This window comes from Salmo salar, chromosome ssa01, assembly GCF_905237065.1.
Source record: "Salmo salar chromosome ssa01, Ssal_v3.1, whole genome shotgun sequence".
Lineage (NCBI taxonomy): Eukaryota > Metazoa > Chordata > Actinopteri > Salmoniformes > Salmonidae > Salmo > Salmo salar.
Window position 1 is genome coordinate 76,109,066 of NC_059442.1, and position 19,735 is coordinate 76,128,800.

Sequence of the window (19,735 nt, forward strand, 5' to 3'; positions counted from 1 at the left end):
GATTGCCCCTTTAACGAAGCAGGTGAACAGCAATTATGTGACTTTAGTAGTTTCAGTTTGTTAAAGTCTCTCTAAGATCTAAAAGCACAGGGAGTTTTTTCTTAGTAGCCTAACTAAGTTATTCTAGATAGTTAGTTAGTTACTGTGTGAGTCAAACAGCTTGTGTGTTTAGTGCCTATAAGCACCTCAATATTTTTTTTTATTATTTGCTACTTTGCGAGCCTTATAATATAAGCAGTGGCATAGACACCTGGCTAGGTGTTACAGTGTAGGATTAATTAATACCCAAGACAATTGTCACTGTCCAGAGCAAATGAGATGGCACTAATGTGTCTTAAGCCATCCGCAGGTGTCCAATGGTATGGGAGAGGGGCGGGCTCATGCATGTCTATCTGTGTTAGTCACAGGTGAGGTCACAGAGCACAACATGGTGACAGGTAATGTTATTGTTAAACTTAGCTGCATAGTTTGCATGCATGTGTTGATGGGGAGTGTGTGTGCGTGTGTTTAACTTTAGCAAACTGTTTAGGTAGACTATTATTATTTATTTATTTAACAAAGAACTAGTTTGATACCGAGCCAAAATTGTTGGTATCTTTTGTGTGCCTCTGTTGCATCTCTCTGACCTGTTAAGGATCCTCTTTAGGTCCATGTTAAGTATCCGTGAGCCTAATTATAAAGTGGTCTTGATATGAATCCCTTCATGGGCTTCATGTCGTTCGTCATTGCGCTAATGGTTTATATGCTGAAGTCACCTTTTAAGTTATTCCTATACTAAAATAACTTTTGACTAAATTGGACTGAATTGTCTACGAACTTCTGAAATAGCAAAGCCAATATAAGGTATGTCATCAGTACTATTAGAGAGGGGGCTCCTTTTGTGGGGCAGGTATTTAGCCAAGAGTAAAGCTTTAATTGTTATTTTTTTAGCTTTGTTTGTTTACGTAACCCGTTGCTCGAGCACTGTCCAAGGTGCTGAAGTGGAGCTGCTGAAGTGGTGCGCTGCGTGTGAACTCCATTGGGCGAATGCTACAAAGGAATTGTCTACACAAATTGTGTCTACACAAATTGTATCTACTTAGGTGCAGGACTTATTCTACCTTCATAATGACAATCAAAAGTAGTTGTGTATACTTGAATAAATCAAATAATCTATATTTGGTGACAGGTAAAGTGTGTCTCAAGTGAGAAGCTTTTTAGAAGGTGAGCAGTGTTTGAGATACCTCGCATTATGAAACCGTACTCCACGCTATGTCCCCTTTATCTTTTTAATAAAACATGAATGTTTTCGGGGCTGTTGATATCCGACTACGTCCCGTGGGAAATCATGGAAGGTTTCTTTTACAGAGCGGTGCCCAACGACGTCTCGCTTCATAGATGGGTGAGCGGTGCGCTGGGACAGCATGGTCGAGGAGAATGGACTCAAAGGCCACTGTAGCAGACATCTTGGCCCCGGCCGCTGGACCGGAGGAAGTGGACGACCCAGTTGGAATGGCAAAAGAAGGACATCTTTCTGGATTAAAAGTGACTGGTCTTGAACGGTGACTGCCATGGATGTGCCCGAAGTTCATTAACAGACAGCTCATTTTGACGTCTACAAACAAACCCAAGGATGCACTCACTTAAGGATACAAATATTGTACTTTTTCAGTCCCATAACTGTGCCTGGATGAAATACTTTGGGAGTGAGGGAACTTAACTCTTGATTGATTGATTGCAACCTGACTAGTTTCCATAACTTATTTATCTCCTTTAACTAATGGATTCAATTTTATAATTTAGTTTTTTATGTCTCTACTAGCCTAATGTGGCTTTTGGACATTTTTGTATTGGACTTCACTATTGACAAGCAGTAATGGATGGATTTTTTTTACTTGTTCCCTCTGTTTAACTCTTGATTGATTGATCCAGCCAAACCACCCCCTCACTCCCCTCTACCTCTCCTCCCATCCCCTCTGCATCTCCAGGCAAGTCCCTGGTGTGGATGAGTGTGGGAGGGGGAGTAGGCCTCTCGCCATGGCTCACTCCTCTGACTACCACAACCATAGGGAAATGACCAATGGGCGAGGACATCCTCTCCCCCACCCTCACAATGGAGAAGGCTACCCTTACCCCCACAATCATAATGGGGGAGACCACCTTCACTCTCACAACGGGAGAGGCCACCCTCACTCCCACAATGGGGGCCATGGGGGCCAGGCTGGGGGGTCCCACTCGACAAACCGCTACATGCAGAAGAAGCATCACCGCCACAGGGGAGGCAGGTCCTCACCCATGGGCAGAGTCATCCTCATCAACTCTCCTGTCGATGGTAATAATTTTACTGTGTCTACTCCCCCTCCCACAGTAACACAGTGTTGTATGAACTCTTAAGTCCACAAAACTAAAGCCTGCTGAGCTGAAGATCCTTCATTAGTTCAGGACAATAATACATTTACTTACAACTCCCATATTTCTTCTGTAGCCAACTTGTTGTCAGTACAGTGTATCTACTGCATTGGATCTCAGAGTGCCTGTTCCCTCTTGTTTACAGGTGGGGATGACTGTGAAGACCTCCACACAGTGACAGTAGATAAGAGTGCAGACGGCCGTCTGGGATTCAGTGTTAGAGGTGGTTCAGAACACGGACTCAGCATCTTCGTCAGCAAGATAGAGGATGACAGCGCTGCAGGTAGGCCCTATAACAGAGGGAGGGAGGTGTGTGTGTGTTGACCCCATAATGACCCCTGTTTGTCTTGCAGAGCATGCAGGCCTTTACGAGTGTGTTTGTGTGAGTATGCGTTTGTGGGCTTGCGTGTGTGCATGTGCATTTGTTTGTGTGTGTGTGTGTTCCTACAGTTGAAGTTGGAAGTTTACATACACGTTAGCCAAATACATTTAAACTCAGTTTTTCACAATTCCTGACATTTAATCCTAGTAAAAATTCCCTGCTTTAGGTAAGTTAGGATCACCACTTTATTTTAGGAATGTGAAATGTCAGAATAATAGTAGAGAGAATGATTTATTTCAGCTTTTATTTCTTTCATCACATTCCCAGTGGGTCAGAAGTTTACATACACTCAAATAGTATTTGGTAACATTGCCTTTAAATTGTTTAAGTTGGGTCAAACGTTTCGGGTAGCCTTCCACAAGCTTCCCACAATAAGTTGGGTGAATTTGACAGATCTGGTGCAACTGAGTCAGGTTTGTAGGCCTCCTTTCTCGCACATGCTTTTTCTGTTCTGCCCACTAATTTTCTATGGGATTGAGGTCATGGCTTTGTGACTCCAATACCTTGACTTTGTTGTAGTTAAGCCATTTTGCCACAATTTTGGAAGTATGCTTGGGGTCATTGTCCATTTGGAAGACCCATTTGCGACCAAGCTTTAACTTCCTGATTATGTCTTGAGATGTTTCTTCAATATATCCACATAATTTTCCATCCTCATGATGCCATCTATTTTGTGAAGTGCACCAGTCCCTCCTTCAGCAAAGCACTCCCACAACATGATGCTGCCCCCCCGTGCTTGCAAACCTCCCCCTTTTTCCTCCAAACATAATGATGGTCATCATGGCCAAACAGTTCTATTTTTGTTTCACGAGACCAGAGGACATTTCTCCAAAAAGTATGATCTTTGTCCCCATGTGCAGTTGCAAACCGTAGTCTGGCTTTATTATGGCGGTTTTGGAGCAGTGGCTTCTTCCTTGCTGAGCGGCCTTTCAGGTTATGTCGATATAGCACTCGTTTTTACTGTGGATATAGATACGTTTGTACCTGTTTCCTCCAGCATCTTCACAAGGTCCTTTGCTGTTGTTCTGGGATTGATTTGCACTTTTCACATCAAAGTACGTTCATCTCTAGGAGACAGAACACGGCTCCTTCCTGAGCGGTATGATGGCTGCGTGGTCCCATGGTGTTTATACTTGTGTACTATTGTTTGTACAGATGAATGTGGTACTTTCAGGCGTTTGGAAATTGCTCCCAAGGATGAACCAGACTTGTGGAGGTCTACAGTTTTTGCTGAGGTCTTGGCTGATTTCTTTTGAATTTCCCATGATGTCAAGCAAAGAGGCACTGAGTTTGAAGGTAGGCCTTGAAGGTAGGCCACAGGTACACCTCCAATTGACTTAAATTATGTCAATAGGCCTATCAGACGCTTATAAAGCCAGCTTCTAAAGCCATGACATCACTGGAATTGTGATACAGTGAATTATAAGTGAAATAATCTGTCTGTAAACAATTGTTGTAAAAATTACTTGTGTCATGCACAAAGTAGATGTCCTAACCGACTTGCCAAAGCTATAGTTTGTTGACAAAAAATTTGTGGAGTGGTTGTGTCGCGAGAATTTTCAATCCCAATGATAATAATTAACAATCAATTAAGCTTTTGACCAATCCCCAAGGTTTGTAAGACCCTAGGTGTAATAATAATTAGGCAAAGACTCAGCTTATGCAAAAGGTTCGTACAGTTTATTCACGAGAACGTTCTAAAGTCCACAATACAAAGACATGCCATTTTATAACTCACTCCCTACTTATGCACATACCTCCACACAAACAGTAGATAGCCTACGCACATACATACACACGAACAGTAGGTAGGCTGTATCCTTCTCCATAGTTTTCACCACGGTTTATCACTACCAAGCTGGCAGTTCCATCCCCCCGAGATTAGAGGAACCTTGAAAGGACTCCCTGTCGTATCGTACATTTCTCAGAGTTCTAGCCAGGTCAGGTCATACACAGTTTAATTGTTCTCGGTATCTTCTTAGTCACACACACACACCACACACACACACACACACACATTTCTCTCCCTCACATGTCTCTACCGAACCTTATTGGACTTACATTTAGTACTTTAATTCATTATACATGTTACAGAATAGAATGATTACATTTGTCTAATTAATTATTCATTATATATGTTACTTAATGTCATAATTACGTTTCATGGTGGAATTGTTTGGTCATTACCTTTAAGCATATAAATTCCCTTATCAGGTTGAAAAACAAGTTTTAATGACTCCAACCTAAGTGTATGTAAACTTCCGACTTCAACTGTATGTGTGCGTGTGTATACATGTGTATGTACTGTATGCGTCAGTCAGTCTGTGCTTAAATCCCTTCGTCTCTCCCCTCCAGAGCAGGCAGGTCTCTGTGTAGGGGACAAGTTGGTGGAGGTGAATGGTATCAGCCTGGAAAGCATCACTATGAGCAGTGCTGTGAAGGTCCTGACAGGGAACAACAGGCTGAAGATGGTGGTGAGACGTGTGGGGAAAGTCCCTGGTATACGCTACTCCAAGGAGAAGACTACATGGTGAGAGGGCCTAGTGTAGTGTAGTGTACTGTACTGTTCACTCTTAGAAAGAAATATGATATCTAGAACCTAAAAATGTTCTTCAACTGTCCCCATAGCAGAACCATTTGAAGAACCATTTTTGATTCCAGGTAGAACCTCTTTGGTTCCAGGTAGAACCCTTTTGGGTTCCAGGTAGAACCCTTTCCACAGAGGGTTCTACATGGAATCAAAAAGAGTTCTACCTGGAACCAAAAAGGGTTCTACCTGGAACCAAAAAGGGTTGTCTTATTGGGACAGCCGAAGACCCCTTCTGGAACCATTTTTTCTAAGAGTGTACTAAACTGTTATATTATGTCACGTCTGTACTGCTCTGTACTGTTATGTGATGTAGTTGGGCAGTTCCTAATGTAATGGTTAGTTGAGACAGGGACATGTGTGTAAATGAGTAGTTGTTAATCAGCATTCAAGTTCAAGTGCAACCTGACTAGTTCAAGCCACCTGAAGCACTGGAGTGGAGTGAGCGAAGTATGGGTAATGAGACAGGCTGGTATCATAGACTAGACGTAACATTGTAAATGAAATCCAAATGAGTATGATATGTTACGTTTGGTATGGTCACATAAGACAGAAAGTTATTTAAGGAAAAAACTAAAAGAGGGTGGTTGGTCGGGGTAAACACGAATGTCTAGCATCCCAAAGGTTGAATGTTCAATGTCATTATGGACAACTTTAGCATTTTAGCGAATTAGCAACTTTGCAACCACTTACTACCTTTTAGCTACGTTGCAACTACTTAGCATGTTAGCTAACCCTTCCCCAAACCCTACTTAGCCCTAACCTTAACCCCTAACCAAGCTAACGTTAGCCACAAAATTGGAATTCGTAACATATCACACGAAATGGATGATGGACATCCATACATCAACAAATAAATGCATACATGTACCATACCAAACGTTACATGTCATACTAATTTCAGTGTCCCAGACTTTCATTTACTATGTTACATCTACCCCTGAGTCAAGGTTTCAGGCAGGAGACTACCTGATGCATATAATCAGTACAACAACAACACTATACAGAGCACAGGAGGTTGGAGGTACCTAAATTGGGGAGAACGGGCTCGTTGTAATGGCTGGAGCGGAATTAGTGAAATTGTATCAGATACATCAAACACATAGTTTCCATTTGTTTGATTCAATTCTATTCGCTCTGTTGTAGCCTTTATTATGAGTCGTCCTCCCCTCGGCAGCCTCCACTGTTACATAGTTAGTGTCACATGGTTCCATATAATATGTATCCGGTTTTGTGATACCGAGTGTATCGTATGCATCAACAGTGTGTTAAATGCATCATGATCCTTTTGAAATTGATCCCATTAGGCATATGGTTTGTGAATTCTTTATAAGTATTACGTTTTTCATAGTAGAACAGCTAGTATTATATCTCTGGTCACATCAGTATGATGCGTCACCACTAGGTTATCTTGCTGCTGAGGGATCTTGGTTTCATGGTGCACGGCTAGATGGATTTCCTCTATGACTATGGCTATTTGACTAATTGATAGGAAGGACAGAACTCACTGGGGAATGGGGCTGCTGCTGTGTGTGTGCGCATGTGTTTGAGTGTTAGTAGGTGAGGAGGGAGGTGAAGTATGTCAAATTAAATCTAATTTGAGGGGGGGGGGCAATGCAAATAGTCTGGGTAGCCATTTGATTAGATGTTCAGGAGTCTTATGGCTTGGGGGTAGAAGCTGTTCAGAAGCCTCTTGGACCTACACTTGGTGCTCAGGTACCGCTTGCCGTGCGGTAGCAGAGAGAACAGTCTATGACTAGGGTGGCTGGTGTCTGACAATTTTTAGGGCCTTCATCTGACACTGCCTGGTATAGAGGTCCTGGATGGCAGGAAGCTTTGACCCAGTGATGTACTGGGCCGTACGTACTACCCTCTGTAATGCCTTGCGGTCGGAGGCCGAGCAGTTGCCATATCTGGCAGTGATACAACCAGTCAGGATGCTCGCGATGGTGCAGCTGTAGAACCTTTTGAGGATCTGAGGACCCATGTCAAATCTTTTCAGTCTCCTGAGGGGGAATAGGTTTTGTCGTGCCCTCTTCACGACTGTATTGGTGTGCTTGGACCATGTTAGTTTGTTGGTGATGTGGACACCAAGGAACTTGAAGCTCTCAACCTGCTCCACTTCAGCCCCGTCGACGAGAATGGGGGCATGCTCGGTCCTGTTTTTCCTGCAGTCCACAATCATCTCCTTTTATCTTGATCACATTGAGGGAGAGGTTGTTGTCCTGGCACCACACGGCCAGGTCTCTGACCTCCTCCCTATAGGCTGTCTCGTCGTTGTCGATGATCAGGCCTACCACTGTTGTGTCATCTGCAAACTTAATGATGGTGTTGCAGTCGTGCCTGGCCGTGCAGTTATGGGTGAACAGGGAGTACAAGAGGGGACTGTGCACGCAACCCTGAGGGGCTCCTGTGTTGACTATCAGCGTGGCGGATGTGTTGTTACCCATCCTCGCCACCTGGGGGCGGCCCATCAGGAAGTCCAAGAGCCAGTTGCAGAGGGAGGTGTTTAGTCCCAGGGTCCTTAGCTTATTGATGAGCTTTGAGGGCACTATGGTGTTGAACGCTGAGCTGTAGTCAATGAATAGCATTCTCACATAGGTGTTCCTTTTGTCCAGTCGGGAAAGGGCAATGTGGAGTGCAATAGAGATTGCATCATCTGTGGATCTGTTAGTGCGGTATGCAAATTGGAGTGGGTCTAGTGTATGTACATATCTGTGTGTGTTTGTATGTACAGTATGTTTATGTACATATCTAGCATGTGTTTGTTTCTGCAGGGTGGATCTGATCCAGAGGCGTATGGTAGTAGAGGAGAGTGGTCGTACTCCTTCAGATGCCAGTTCAGACAGTGTTCTCCGTAGGATGGTTCACCTCTACACAACCTCAGACGACTACTGCCTGGGATTCAACATCAGAGGGGGCAAAGAGTTCGGACTGGGCATCTATGTCTCTAAGTACGTGGTCCTGGGGAAGTTACAGGTTGTGAAGGTTTATGTTCCCACCCATCACTAGATTAAACTGCTCAAGCATACAACACTGTTGCTCTCAACAACAACAAAATACAGTGGAGATACCTTTGTTTGTAACATGTAAATATATTCAGAATTGACTTGTGGGAGACGTGAGCAGCCCTTAATTGAATCTGAACTCTAACTACTGGATGGCAACTATCAGAGAACAATGTTAGAACAACGTTAGAAGCTCAGAGCAATACAAAACACAACTCAAAACAACCGGCCAACTCCATGACACATCTTCCTTGACTTCTCTGTGTATTGTGATCAGGTTGGACCCTGGGGGTCTGGCGGAGCAGCACGGCATCAAGATGGGCGACCAGATCCTAGCGGCCAATGGGGTGAGCTTTGATGGCATCACCCATAGCAATGCCGTGGAAGTTCTGAAGAGCCACACCCACATCATGCTAACCATCAGGGTGAGAGAGAAGACTCATCTTTGACTGCGTTCCTAGTGGCACCCTGTTCCCTTTATAGTGCACTACCCCTGTTGGGACGCAAACCTTTTCTTTAGCTATCTATAGTGCTTTCACCTATCCAGTCCTATCAGATCTGTGAAGTGGAGTGAACTAGCTAGGGCAGATGAAAGGGAACATCTTTCTGAAGTGAAACACAGCCATTATAAGTGCATCTAAATAGTCTAAAGTTGCCTCCACTCCTTGTCTCCTCTCCATCATATACACTGATCAATACTGTTCTCCTAAATGCATGTACATCAAGGTTGAAAGTGGTACACACTAACGTTTCATATGAAACATGTACTCGATGTTCAATAGGTTAGATCCATTTCATACCTAACAGTTGATCACGTGGTGCTCTAAGTACTCTGGCACATTAATGGATGTTTCAGTGCGTTAAACAACACCGGCTCTTCTTGCGCAGGGGAGTGAGACAGCATAGTAAAGCAGACAGCTGGCACCTGGCCCATGCATTCCTCTGTGTTTGTGTGTGTACCTGTGTGTGTGTGTGTGTGTGTGTGTATGTGAGTTTGTGTGCACGCCCAGCCCCTCACATTCCAGTGGGCTCACTTTACTCCTCTCATCTCGGGTTCCGTGCGAGAAAAAACGCCAGGGACGACGTTCATTATTTACAAGGCAGCAAGATCAAGTTATAATCAGCAGAAAGCCTTGTTTTATGTCTCTCCTCTGCCCTGCGCTAAACCCCATTATGGCTCAAAATTACACACATAGGAGCCGGGTTAGTTTGCTAAACGCCCCCCAACACCTGCCCAGACCAAGGCCATTGTGGAGGCTCTCAGAGGGGGTCCACTGTGACTTCCGCCTGACCTGAAATGGTGGCTTTCCTTTGTGGTCTTAAGTGTAGGGATCTTAGAAGTGGTCAAGTGAGACTTGTGTTTGACCTAAAATGGTGCCCTGTTCTCCATGTGGACCTGTGCTGAGTAGCAGTATGGTGAGAAGGCATAAGCTGCCCTGGAGAGGTGGTGAATCTGGTGAGTGAGTGTCTGCCATCTTGGGTCAGGGCTCAAGTTTTTCCCTAGTGCTGTGTTTCTGTATTAATACAGGACGTGTGTGTGTGTGTGTGTGTGTGTGTGTGTGTATTTGTTTACACATCTGCATGCGCGTGTGTGTGTGTGTGTGTGTGTGTGTGTGTGTGTGTGTGTGTGTGTGTGTGTGTGTGTGTGTGTGTGTGTGTGTGTGTGTGTGTGTGTGTGTGTGTGTGTGTGTGTGTGTCCTCATGTGGAATTGCAGTGAGGTCCGTCAAGTTCCTAAGGGTCACTTGTCCTTGTAGCACCCACACACTTTCACTGAGCGGAAGGTCACATAGGCCCCAGAGCTAGAAGAAACTTCTGTGAGACTCTGTAAAGGTCATGAAATAGAGGCTAGTCTACTTATATCCTGTCCTCAGAACACCTATCCTAGGGTAAACACATCCAGATATCCACATAAGGAGTGAGAACTGAACTTCTGATAAAATATTTATAGAAATGTCGTGTGTGATGATGATGAGTATGATGGAGAGAATAAGGTGGAGGATGATGATGATAATGATGATGATAGAGAACGAATATGATTATGATGATGATGATTGTGATGATGATCTGATGTTTATCTTCATCCTAACAGGAGGCAGGAAGATACCCTGCATACAAAGAGATGGTGGCTGAATACAGCTGGCTCAGCAAAAGTATGTATCTCCCTTCTTAGTATGCTACTCACACACAGACAATCCTGAATGTATAGTATACTAATGGAAGTACAATGAGCTAATAAGTAACATGAAAGGATTCAAACGTAGAAAATAAAAAATAAGTACATTAAACGCTTGACCTCAATGTTTTATTTGAATATTCCATTCATTTCATGAAAGCTTCACCAATTCTAGAATCCCAATCTCCAATTAAGACTCTGCCAGATTCTACATTACATGACATTACATAACGTGTCAATCTAAAGTAGAGCACCGGCTACATCACATGTACTTTAACTAAATCCCTCTGCGGTGTTCTACTCAGTCCCCAGATCTGATCCTCTGCTTTTTTGCTTAATATGAGTGGGTCTGAAAATAGCCCCAGATTAGTGCTGTGTGTGCTCAGAGACAGAGCAGTACTCTGGGTTGGGCACGGCGTGTTACGACAGGTTGGTGGCTGGGTGGCAGGATGGGTTTGTGTCCCAAATGGCATCCTATTCCCTATTTAGTGCACTTTTGACCAGTGTCTATAGGGCTCTGGTCAAAAGTAGTGCACTACTGTATATAAGAAATAGGGTGCCATTTGATACATACTCTCGGTGTATTTAGGTTGCTGGGATCTAAGGCTACTGAGTCGTTTCTGGGTTTTATATGATTTTTCCTGATGATTCATGTAGTTGAATTGATTCTCTGGATTTACTGTAGTTAAAGCCAATGGGATTAGCTAACACAGCGGTTTGTTGTTTTAAAGTTTTGAAAGTCTCTGAAAAAGTGTTCCATTGAAAAAGTTTGGTTACTTTTGGATCCCGTGACGGGGTTAGCCTCAGTTGCTGGTACTGCTATATCTGTCCAGGGATACTGCCAACCAAAAGTTTGAAGAGATGCTTGGCATAGCAGCTAGCCTATCTGCTAACTAGCTCTCAAGCTAGCAAGGTTTCCTTGACAGATTGAACACACGCAGTTAGCCCTTGTGGCTGGGACAGCAGATTGTCCCAGGCTTGTGGCTGTCTGAATCCCTGCTGTTTGCTGCTGTTTAAATCTTCCCTGTGACCTGCCCTGTCTTCTGGAACTGCATGGAGTACCAGAATTGGCATGCAATCCTACCATGGCATCCAAAGCCAAAGGTGGGAGTCATGGAGGGGACAGTATTTCTCTATCACAGGTGAAGGATCTTTTAAACAAACAAAAAGAGTTCTACAAGCAGTTGTTACAACAATAGGAAAATAGCTTCAAGAGCTTTGTCCAAATACTGATGGACTCAACTAACAAAATAATAGACAATCTGACCAGAGAGGTCCAGGACCTTCAAGAATTGTTTGCAAGGAGAGGATGTCCTGAAAGAAACTTGCAGCAAGATGACAAAAAACTGTAAATCCTCTCGCTGACATCAGCACTCTCTCTGTGAATCATTATTAACAATGCCTGGAAAAAATGACTATCTAAAGGGACAATCCAGGAGGAATAACATTGTTCTGAATGACATACCAGAGTCTTCACATGAGAGCTTGACCGAGTCTGAGGAGAAAATACGAAAGAATGATCACTGAAAAGCTGCCGATGGATCATACGAAGATTGAGGTGGAACGCGCCCACAGGTCTGGAAAACATGTAACCAGCCTAGGTGACAGACTGAGGCCGATAGTGGTCAAGTTCCGGAGGTTTAAGGACAAGATGGCTGTTCTGGAGAGAGCCAAGAACTTGAGAGGAACCAACATCATCCTCAACGAGGACCTCTCTGAAGCTGTGTGCCAGAGGCGGAAAGAACTTATCCCAACTATGAAAGCTGTCAGAGAGCATGGGAACATTGCTAACATCTGCTACGACCAGCTCATTGTCCATCCTCCCTCCAAAAAGCCTGGGAGGAATGAGAGAGACAAGCCTCAGGGTCAGTAGCTTCAGCCCAACATCTCACACACACACACACACACACACACACACACACACACACACACACACACACACACACACACACACACACACACACACACACACACACACACACACACACACACACACATTTATTTTGTCTCGTCTCCCTTTTATGTTTATCTCCAATAAGCTACCAATGCAAGGGCTAAGAATAGCCATATTAATATATGTAGCCTTAGAAATAAGGTTCATGAAAAAAAATGACTTGCTAACATCAGATAACATTCAAATACTGGCCATCTCTGAAACGAATTCCTTTGATACAGCAGTAGCAATACAGGGATATAACATCTACAGAAAATACAGGAATGCCCATGGTGGAGGTGTTGCTGTATATGTTCAGAGCCATATTCCTGTAAAGCTTAGAGAGGATCTAATGTCAAATGTTGTTAAAGTGTTGTGGTTGCGAGTTCACCTGCCTCATCTAGAACTTCTTATTTTGGGGTGCTGCTATAGGCCATCAAGTGCTTACAGTCAGTATTTGAATAATATGTGTGCAATGCTTGATAATGTGTGTGATGTTTAATAGAGAGGTCTATTTTCTGGGTGACCTGAACATTGACTGCTTAGCAACTAGCTATCCTCTCAAGATGAAGCTTCTAACTGTGACTAGTGCCTGTAATATGACTCAGGTTATCACTCAACCAACTAGAGTGCATACCAATAGTGTTGGATCAGATCGTCACTAATGCTACAGAGCTTTGCTCCAAAGCAAAATCAGTTTGCATTGTCTGTAGTGACCATAACATTGTGGCAATAATAAGGAAAGCCAAAGTGCCACAGGTTGGGCCTAAAGTCATTTATAAGAGATCATAGAAAATGTTATTTTGTTGAAGATGTAAAAAATGTATGTTGGTCTGATGTGTATGAGGAATTGAATCCAGATGCAGCACTGGAAGTATTAAAACAAGTATTAATGCTAATTGTTGACAAGCATGCACCTGTTAGTTTCTTATCCGCGAGAACTATTAGAGCCCCCTGGATTGATGATGAATTTAAAAAAAGATATGCTTCAAAGCAATTATGCCAAAGAGGTGACAAAGAAGTCAGGATGCTCAGCTGATTGGTTGACATGATGTAAATTGAGAAATATTGTGACTAAACTTATATTACCAAGCAAAGATAACTGACATAAAACACAATGGAAAAATACTTTGGAGTACCTTAAATGATGTCATGGGCAGAAAACCCGATTAATCTCCATCGTTCATTGAAGTTGATGGGTCATTTATAACAAAACCTTTTGATATTGCCAATAATTTCAATGACTATTTCACCGGTAAAGTGGAAACTCAGAAGTGAAATGACAACATTGAACAGTGAACCATCATATTTTTGTATAAAATATCTAAAAATGAAAGTGAAGGATTGCTGTTTGGAATTTGGTCAAGTTCGTGTGGGAGAGGTGGAAAAACTATTGTTATCCATCAATAATGATAAGTCACCAGGTATAGACAACAGTGATGGGCAACTATGGAAAATGGAGGCAGACTCTATTGCCACTACTATTTGCTATAACTTTAACCAAAGCCTAAATGAGTTTGTGCCACAGTCGTGGAAGGAAGCTAAAGTAATTCCACTGCCTAAAAATAGTTAAGCACCATTTGCTGGCTCTAACAGCTGCCCAATCAGTTTGCTGCCTGCGCTTAGTAAACTGATGGATAAGATTGTGTTTGACCAAATACAATGTTATTTTTCAGAGAACAAGTTAACTACTGACTTTCAGCATGCAAATAGAGAAGGGCACTCAACTTCTACTGCACTGACTCTGATGACTGATGTTTGATTAAAAGAAATGGATAATACGATTATAGTTGGAGATGAATTGTTAGATTTCAGTGCAGCCTTTGATGTTATTGATCATACATTTTTATTGAAAAAACTTTATATCACCTGCCATCACATGGTTGGAGAGTTATTTATCCAACAGAACCCAGAGAGCGTTCTTCAATGGAAGCTTCTCTATCATAAGATATGTACAGTGCAGTGTCCCAGGGGGGCAGTTGCCTTGGGCCATTACTCTTCTCAATTTTTACAAATGATTTGCCACTGGTCTTACATGAAGCTAGAATGACTATGTATGCAGATTCCACATGTCAGCACCCAAAGCCAGTGAGCTCACTTAAAGTCAGCATCAGAGTGGGTGATTAATAATAAATTGGTCTTAAATACATGGTATTTAAGACTGGTATGACCATTGAGCAAGGTGAGGAAGCTAAACTCCTGGTGTATGATATTGGATGGTCAATTATCATGCCATATTGACACATTTCTTGTGAAGATGGGGAGAGGTATGTCTGGTATAAAAAGATGTTCTGCTTTTTGACACAACAATCAACTGTACTAGTTGTTTAGGCTCTGGTCTTGTCCCATCTTGATTACTGTCCAGTAATATGGTCAAGTGCAGCGAAGAAAGACTTAGCCATGCGCAGCTTGCTTAAAACAGAGCCCTTAACTGCACATACAGAACAAACATCAATGACATGCTTGCCAGTCTTTTCTGGTTGAGGGTTGATGAGAGATTAACTGCTTCTCTTCTAGTTTTATGAGAAATATTACTGTGACGAACATTCCAGATTGTCTGCATTATCAAATAACATTCAGCTCAGACACCCATACATACCTCACAATACATACCACCAGGGGTCTCTTCTCAGTCCCCAAGTCCAAAACAAATTCCCGGCAATGCACAGTTTTATACAGAGCCATGATTCCAAACAGCAAATGTACCTTTAAAAAAACTGATTAAAAACACACTAACACACACATTTTTTGTTGTATTGTTTGTATTATTTTTTAGTTGCTTTGTTTGTATTTTGTTGTATCTAAAATGTGTGTTACTGTCCTTGTCTATCAGTGTTTTGTTACTTGTCATGTTTTGTGTTTTTGTGGACCCCAGGAAGAGTAGCTTCTGCAAAAGCTTATGGGGATCCAAATAAACAAATAAACAAACAGTGAGCTCAGCCAGATGTCAGTCTGTACCAACTACAAAGACTTTATGATCTTGTTAAAATGTGTGTTATGTATACAGCTTGTGTACTGTGGGATGGGAACTAGAGTTGGATGATTTGAGGACACAATATAAAACTGAGGAAAATATGACTTCATTCTGATTACACAATAAACCCTGATTTCAACTCCACTTATGAGGTTCGCTGGTGGTCACTTTCATCAAACTACCAATAGGTGTCTTTAACATACATTTTGCATCATTAGAGAATATTATATTGCGTCCTTTGGTATTGAAACACTATACATTTACTTTTCAAATCTCCAGCTACTGTTTCTAAATTACTTCCTCTTCTTCCCCATGCAGTGGCCAATGGAGGGCCTCCGTCCTCCTCCCAGGGCTCTGACTCTTACTCCTCGGCCTCCTCCCTGTCTTCCACCCCCCTCAGCTCCCTTAGTGGTCTCTCCCAGGTCCTCTTCCCCCCCGCCTTTGGCTCTGACATGGTGGACGTCTGCATCTCCACTGAGGACCGCTCTCGCCGCACCAGCAGCTCCGAACGCACCGCAGAGACTGCCATGCAGACTGACCTACACCCCCCCTTGGACTCTAACGCACCCCCCTCGCCTCATGGAAGGCTGGTTGCCATGGAAACAAGTCGGACGCTAGGCGCCACTGTGTTTTTGAAAGACACACCGATTCGTGGGAAAGGAGAAGGTCCTGTGGAAAGGGGAGGGGCTGGAGATGGGGTAAGGGGCAAAGGGGGGATGTTGTCACCAGGGGAACAGGATGTGGCGCAGGACTCCCCGAAAACGGCGGTGCTTATGGCCCTGAGCAGACCGAGAAAGCCGATCAGACGATCCCAGAGCCATATCACAGTTACAGGTGAGGAGCAAAACTATGATCAGTTTATGTAAATAGTTTCCAGTCCACAGCGTATGGTCCGCAAGAAATCCAAAGGCCTAAGAAAACAGAGGCCAAAGAATCAGAAATGGGAAATACACTGTTTTCAAAGAACAGTTTTTGGAGTGTATCCCTCCCTCCTGTTTTTGATACATGAATAGGCATACCTGTATATCTAATCCTAACCCAGAGCAACTATCTCCTTCGCCACACTAGAGTTATCCAGAGTTCAGTTCAGTGCCTGTGGCTGTGGGTGCCTCTGGGTAACGAGATACGCCCTCTGAGCTTTAGGGAGATCCCCTCTGAGCTGGAGTCTGATGACCTGCACACGACCCCACTGTTCCTCCCTCTCACCAGGAAGTCAACGAAAACAACACTGAAGCCTTTTTCACACTATAGGGCCAACCCGAACCAAACTGTGCTGGCCAGGATATTTTAATTTCACATTGTCCTTTCCAGCATGGTTTCAGAACTATGGTGTATGCTTAACCAGGCCAGCATTGTACAGCTCGACTTGGCTCGATAGTGTGAATCAGGCGTTACTGTCTGAGGGCGCATCTCAATAGTCAATGCTCTCCTCTCCTTCAACTGCACTGATCTGAAAACAAAGAAAAGGTCAAAGCAAAATGGTGATGATACCTACAGTAACAGGTATTTGATTTCACCCGATGGCTACTTTATGCAGATGAGGGAAAGGACACAAAGAAAGTCACTTCAGACTATTCAGATGCACCCTGAGTCATACTTTTGTTAATGTTATCCAGATGACTGCGGCAGAGGTTTCAAAATAACAGTGAATGTAACCATCTGTGTACAATACATCAATATTACCGGGTTGTTGTCTACTAGGAATGATTTACTGGAGAGGGCAGAGAATGTGACTGGATGAGAGATGAACAGTCTTTAACCTCTTACTGAAGAGTGTATCATCCACTTTTATTGGCCAGTGTGAGCATAGAACCATGCAAAGTGTAATGAATTATACTTTGAAATAACACACACATACAATTATTTTTGTAATTTTTCTCTGTGAACCTCAATCTGGCAAAGGTACATCCACAAGCAAAGCATTTAACAAATACCCGTAACAAAGAGATTACTTGTAACAAATGGGCTTTTCACGTGGTAGTATTTGATTTAATTTAGTCAATTTACTTTAAAGGTGAATATGCAAAAATCGTGCCGCCACTTCCTGCTTGCTAAAATGTATATTTTTAAATGTTTTACTTTATTTATCGATTTTCAGATATAACAACAAAAACAGTACAACCGCAACCCTCCCTCCCTCCCTCCCTCCCTCCCTCCCTCCCTCCCTCCCTCCCTCCCTCCCTCCCTCCCTCCCTCCCTCCCTCCCTCCCTCCCTCCCTCCCTCCCTCCCTCCCTCCCTCCCTCCCTCCCTCCCTCCCAACCCATCAAGGCATCTATAAAAGTAAGTTAAATAGGAAATAAAAACAGAAAAACAGTAATAGAAACAGTAATAGAAACAAAAATAATGGGGAAAAAAAGTTTAATAAAAATGATCAGCACAAATGGCCACTAGAACAGACAAGACTGCTTACCAAACTATGCAAGTTACACTAAGTAAAAGACAGGCTCTCCATGTAATGTATTAATGGGGACCAGATTAAGTCTAACTTTTGTCGGGACCCATGCACAGTGTACCTAACCTCTCCAGAGGCAGCGATGACATCACCTCCTTAACCCACTGCATAAAGGAGGGCGGCTTTGCAGACTTCCAGTGAAAGAGGACAAGGCGGCGAGCTAGCAGAGTGGCCAATGCTATCGCATTTGCCTAATGCGTGGTAGCATTCCCCAAAAATGTCAGTGACCGGGTTGGAGCTAACAGTTGTATTAGACATATGTGAGAATGTCTCAAAAATGGGGTACCAGAGGCCACTCAAAGATTGGCATGACCAAAACATGTGTCCCACAGTCGCTGGACTCTAGTGGCATCTCAAACACTTGGGGTCAACATTTGGGTATATTTTTCCAATCTGTCATTTGACGAATGGAGACAGTGTAAAACCTTAAACTGAATAAGCCCATGCCTTATTCAAAATGATGATCTGTGGATACACTCAATACTTTGTTGCCATATATCATCGGGTAGCTCGCCTCCTATGTCTTGCTCCCATGCAGATTTTGTATTTGCAAAGAAAGGCAGATTAATGCTGTATTATGTTGTATAATCTCTAGATTGTGCCCTTCAGATAAGGGTTAAGATCTAAGCACCTCTCGACTGGACACTTAGTAGGCTCGAGTGGAAATGAATCTAAATGTTTTTTGGCAAAGCTGTGAGTTTGCAGGTATCTAAAAAAGTGTTGGGTATTGGGAATATTATGGTCAACCCTCAGAGTATCGAATGAGATGAATGTGTTATCAACAAATAGGTCACAAAAATAACACCAGACCGCTCCTGTGCCAGAACTGGAATGCTGTGTCAATCTGTGACGTTGGGAAGAGATGATTAAATGTTAATGGAGAGCAGCCGCTTGCTTGTTTAACAATAAAGTGACTTGGGACCAGATTTTAAGGGAGGGTTGCTAAAATTCTAAAAGTTAAACTTAAATTAGGTTATGTGACTAAACAAGCAATGTATAGTGTAGAGAATCAATGTACATTCTAAACCGCTGTGAAGTATATTGTCAATAACCAAAAATATTGTATTTTCAGCATTTTGAAAGATGCAAAAACTAAACTTAAGAACGGGAAGCATAGAAATAGCACACATATAACTGATCTACAGTGCATTCGTAAAGTATTCAGACCCCTTGACTTTATCCACATTTTGTTACGTTACAGCCTTATTCTAAAATGGATAAAAAGTATTTTTTTTTCTCATCAATCTACACACAATAAACCATAGTGACAAAGCAAAAACAGGTTTGTAGAATTTTTTGCAAATGTATTAAAATGTTTTTTTTCTTCACATTTACATAAGTATTCAGACCCTTTACTCAGTACTTTGTTGAAGCACCTTTGGCAGCGATTACAGCCTAGAGTCTTCTTGGGTATGACTCTACAAGCTTGGCACACCTATATTTGGGGAGTTTCTCCCATTCTTCTCTGCAGATCCTCTCAAGCTCTGTCAGGTTGGATGGGGAGCATTGCTGCACAGCTATTTTCAGGTCACTCCAGAGATGTTCGATCGGGTTCTGGGCTCTGGCTGGGCCACTCAAGGACATTCAGAGACTTGTTCCAAAGCCACTCCTGCGTTGTCTTGGCAGTGTGCTTAGGGTCGTTGTCCTGTTGGAAGGTGAACCTTCGCCCCAGTCTGAGGTCCTGAGCGCTCTGAAGCAGGTTTCCATCAAGGACCTCTCTGTACTTTGCTCCGTTCAACTTTCCCTCGATCCTGACTAGTCTCCCAGTCCCTGCCACTGAAAAATATCCCCACAGCATGATGCTGCCACCATCATGCTTCACTGTAGGGATGGTGC

General features: G+C 43.1%; 1 protein-coding gene across 1 annotated transcript in view; it reads left to right on the top strand.

Annotated features, from left to right (window-relative positions):
* Positions 1-2,016: 2,016 nt before the first annotated feature.
* The window catches only part of pdzd7a (PDZ domain containing 7a), a 45,326-nt gene continuing 27,607 nt past the window's right edge, over positions 2,017-19,735 (top strand). Inside the window, exons 1-7 of the mRNA XM_014211854.2 lie at positions 2,017-2,311; positions 2,534-2,671; positions 5,126-5,300; positions 8,135-8,311; positions 8,643-8,790; positions 10,456-10,516; positions 15,765-16,280. Of these exons, the coding sequence (XP_014067329.1) occupies positions 2,017-2,311; positions 2,534-2,671; positions 5,126-5,300; positions 8,135-8,311; positions 8,643-8,790; positions 10,456-10,516; positions 15,765-16,280 (1,510 nt within the window). The remainder of the gene's footprint in view (positions 2,312-2,533; positions 2,672-5,125; positions 5,301-8,134; positions 8,312-8,642; positions 8,791-10,455; positions 10,517-15,764; positions 16,281-19,735) is intronic.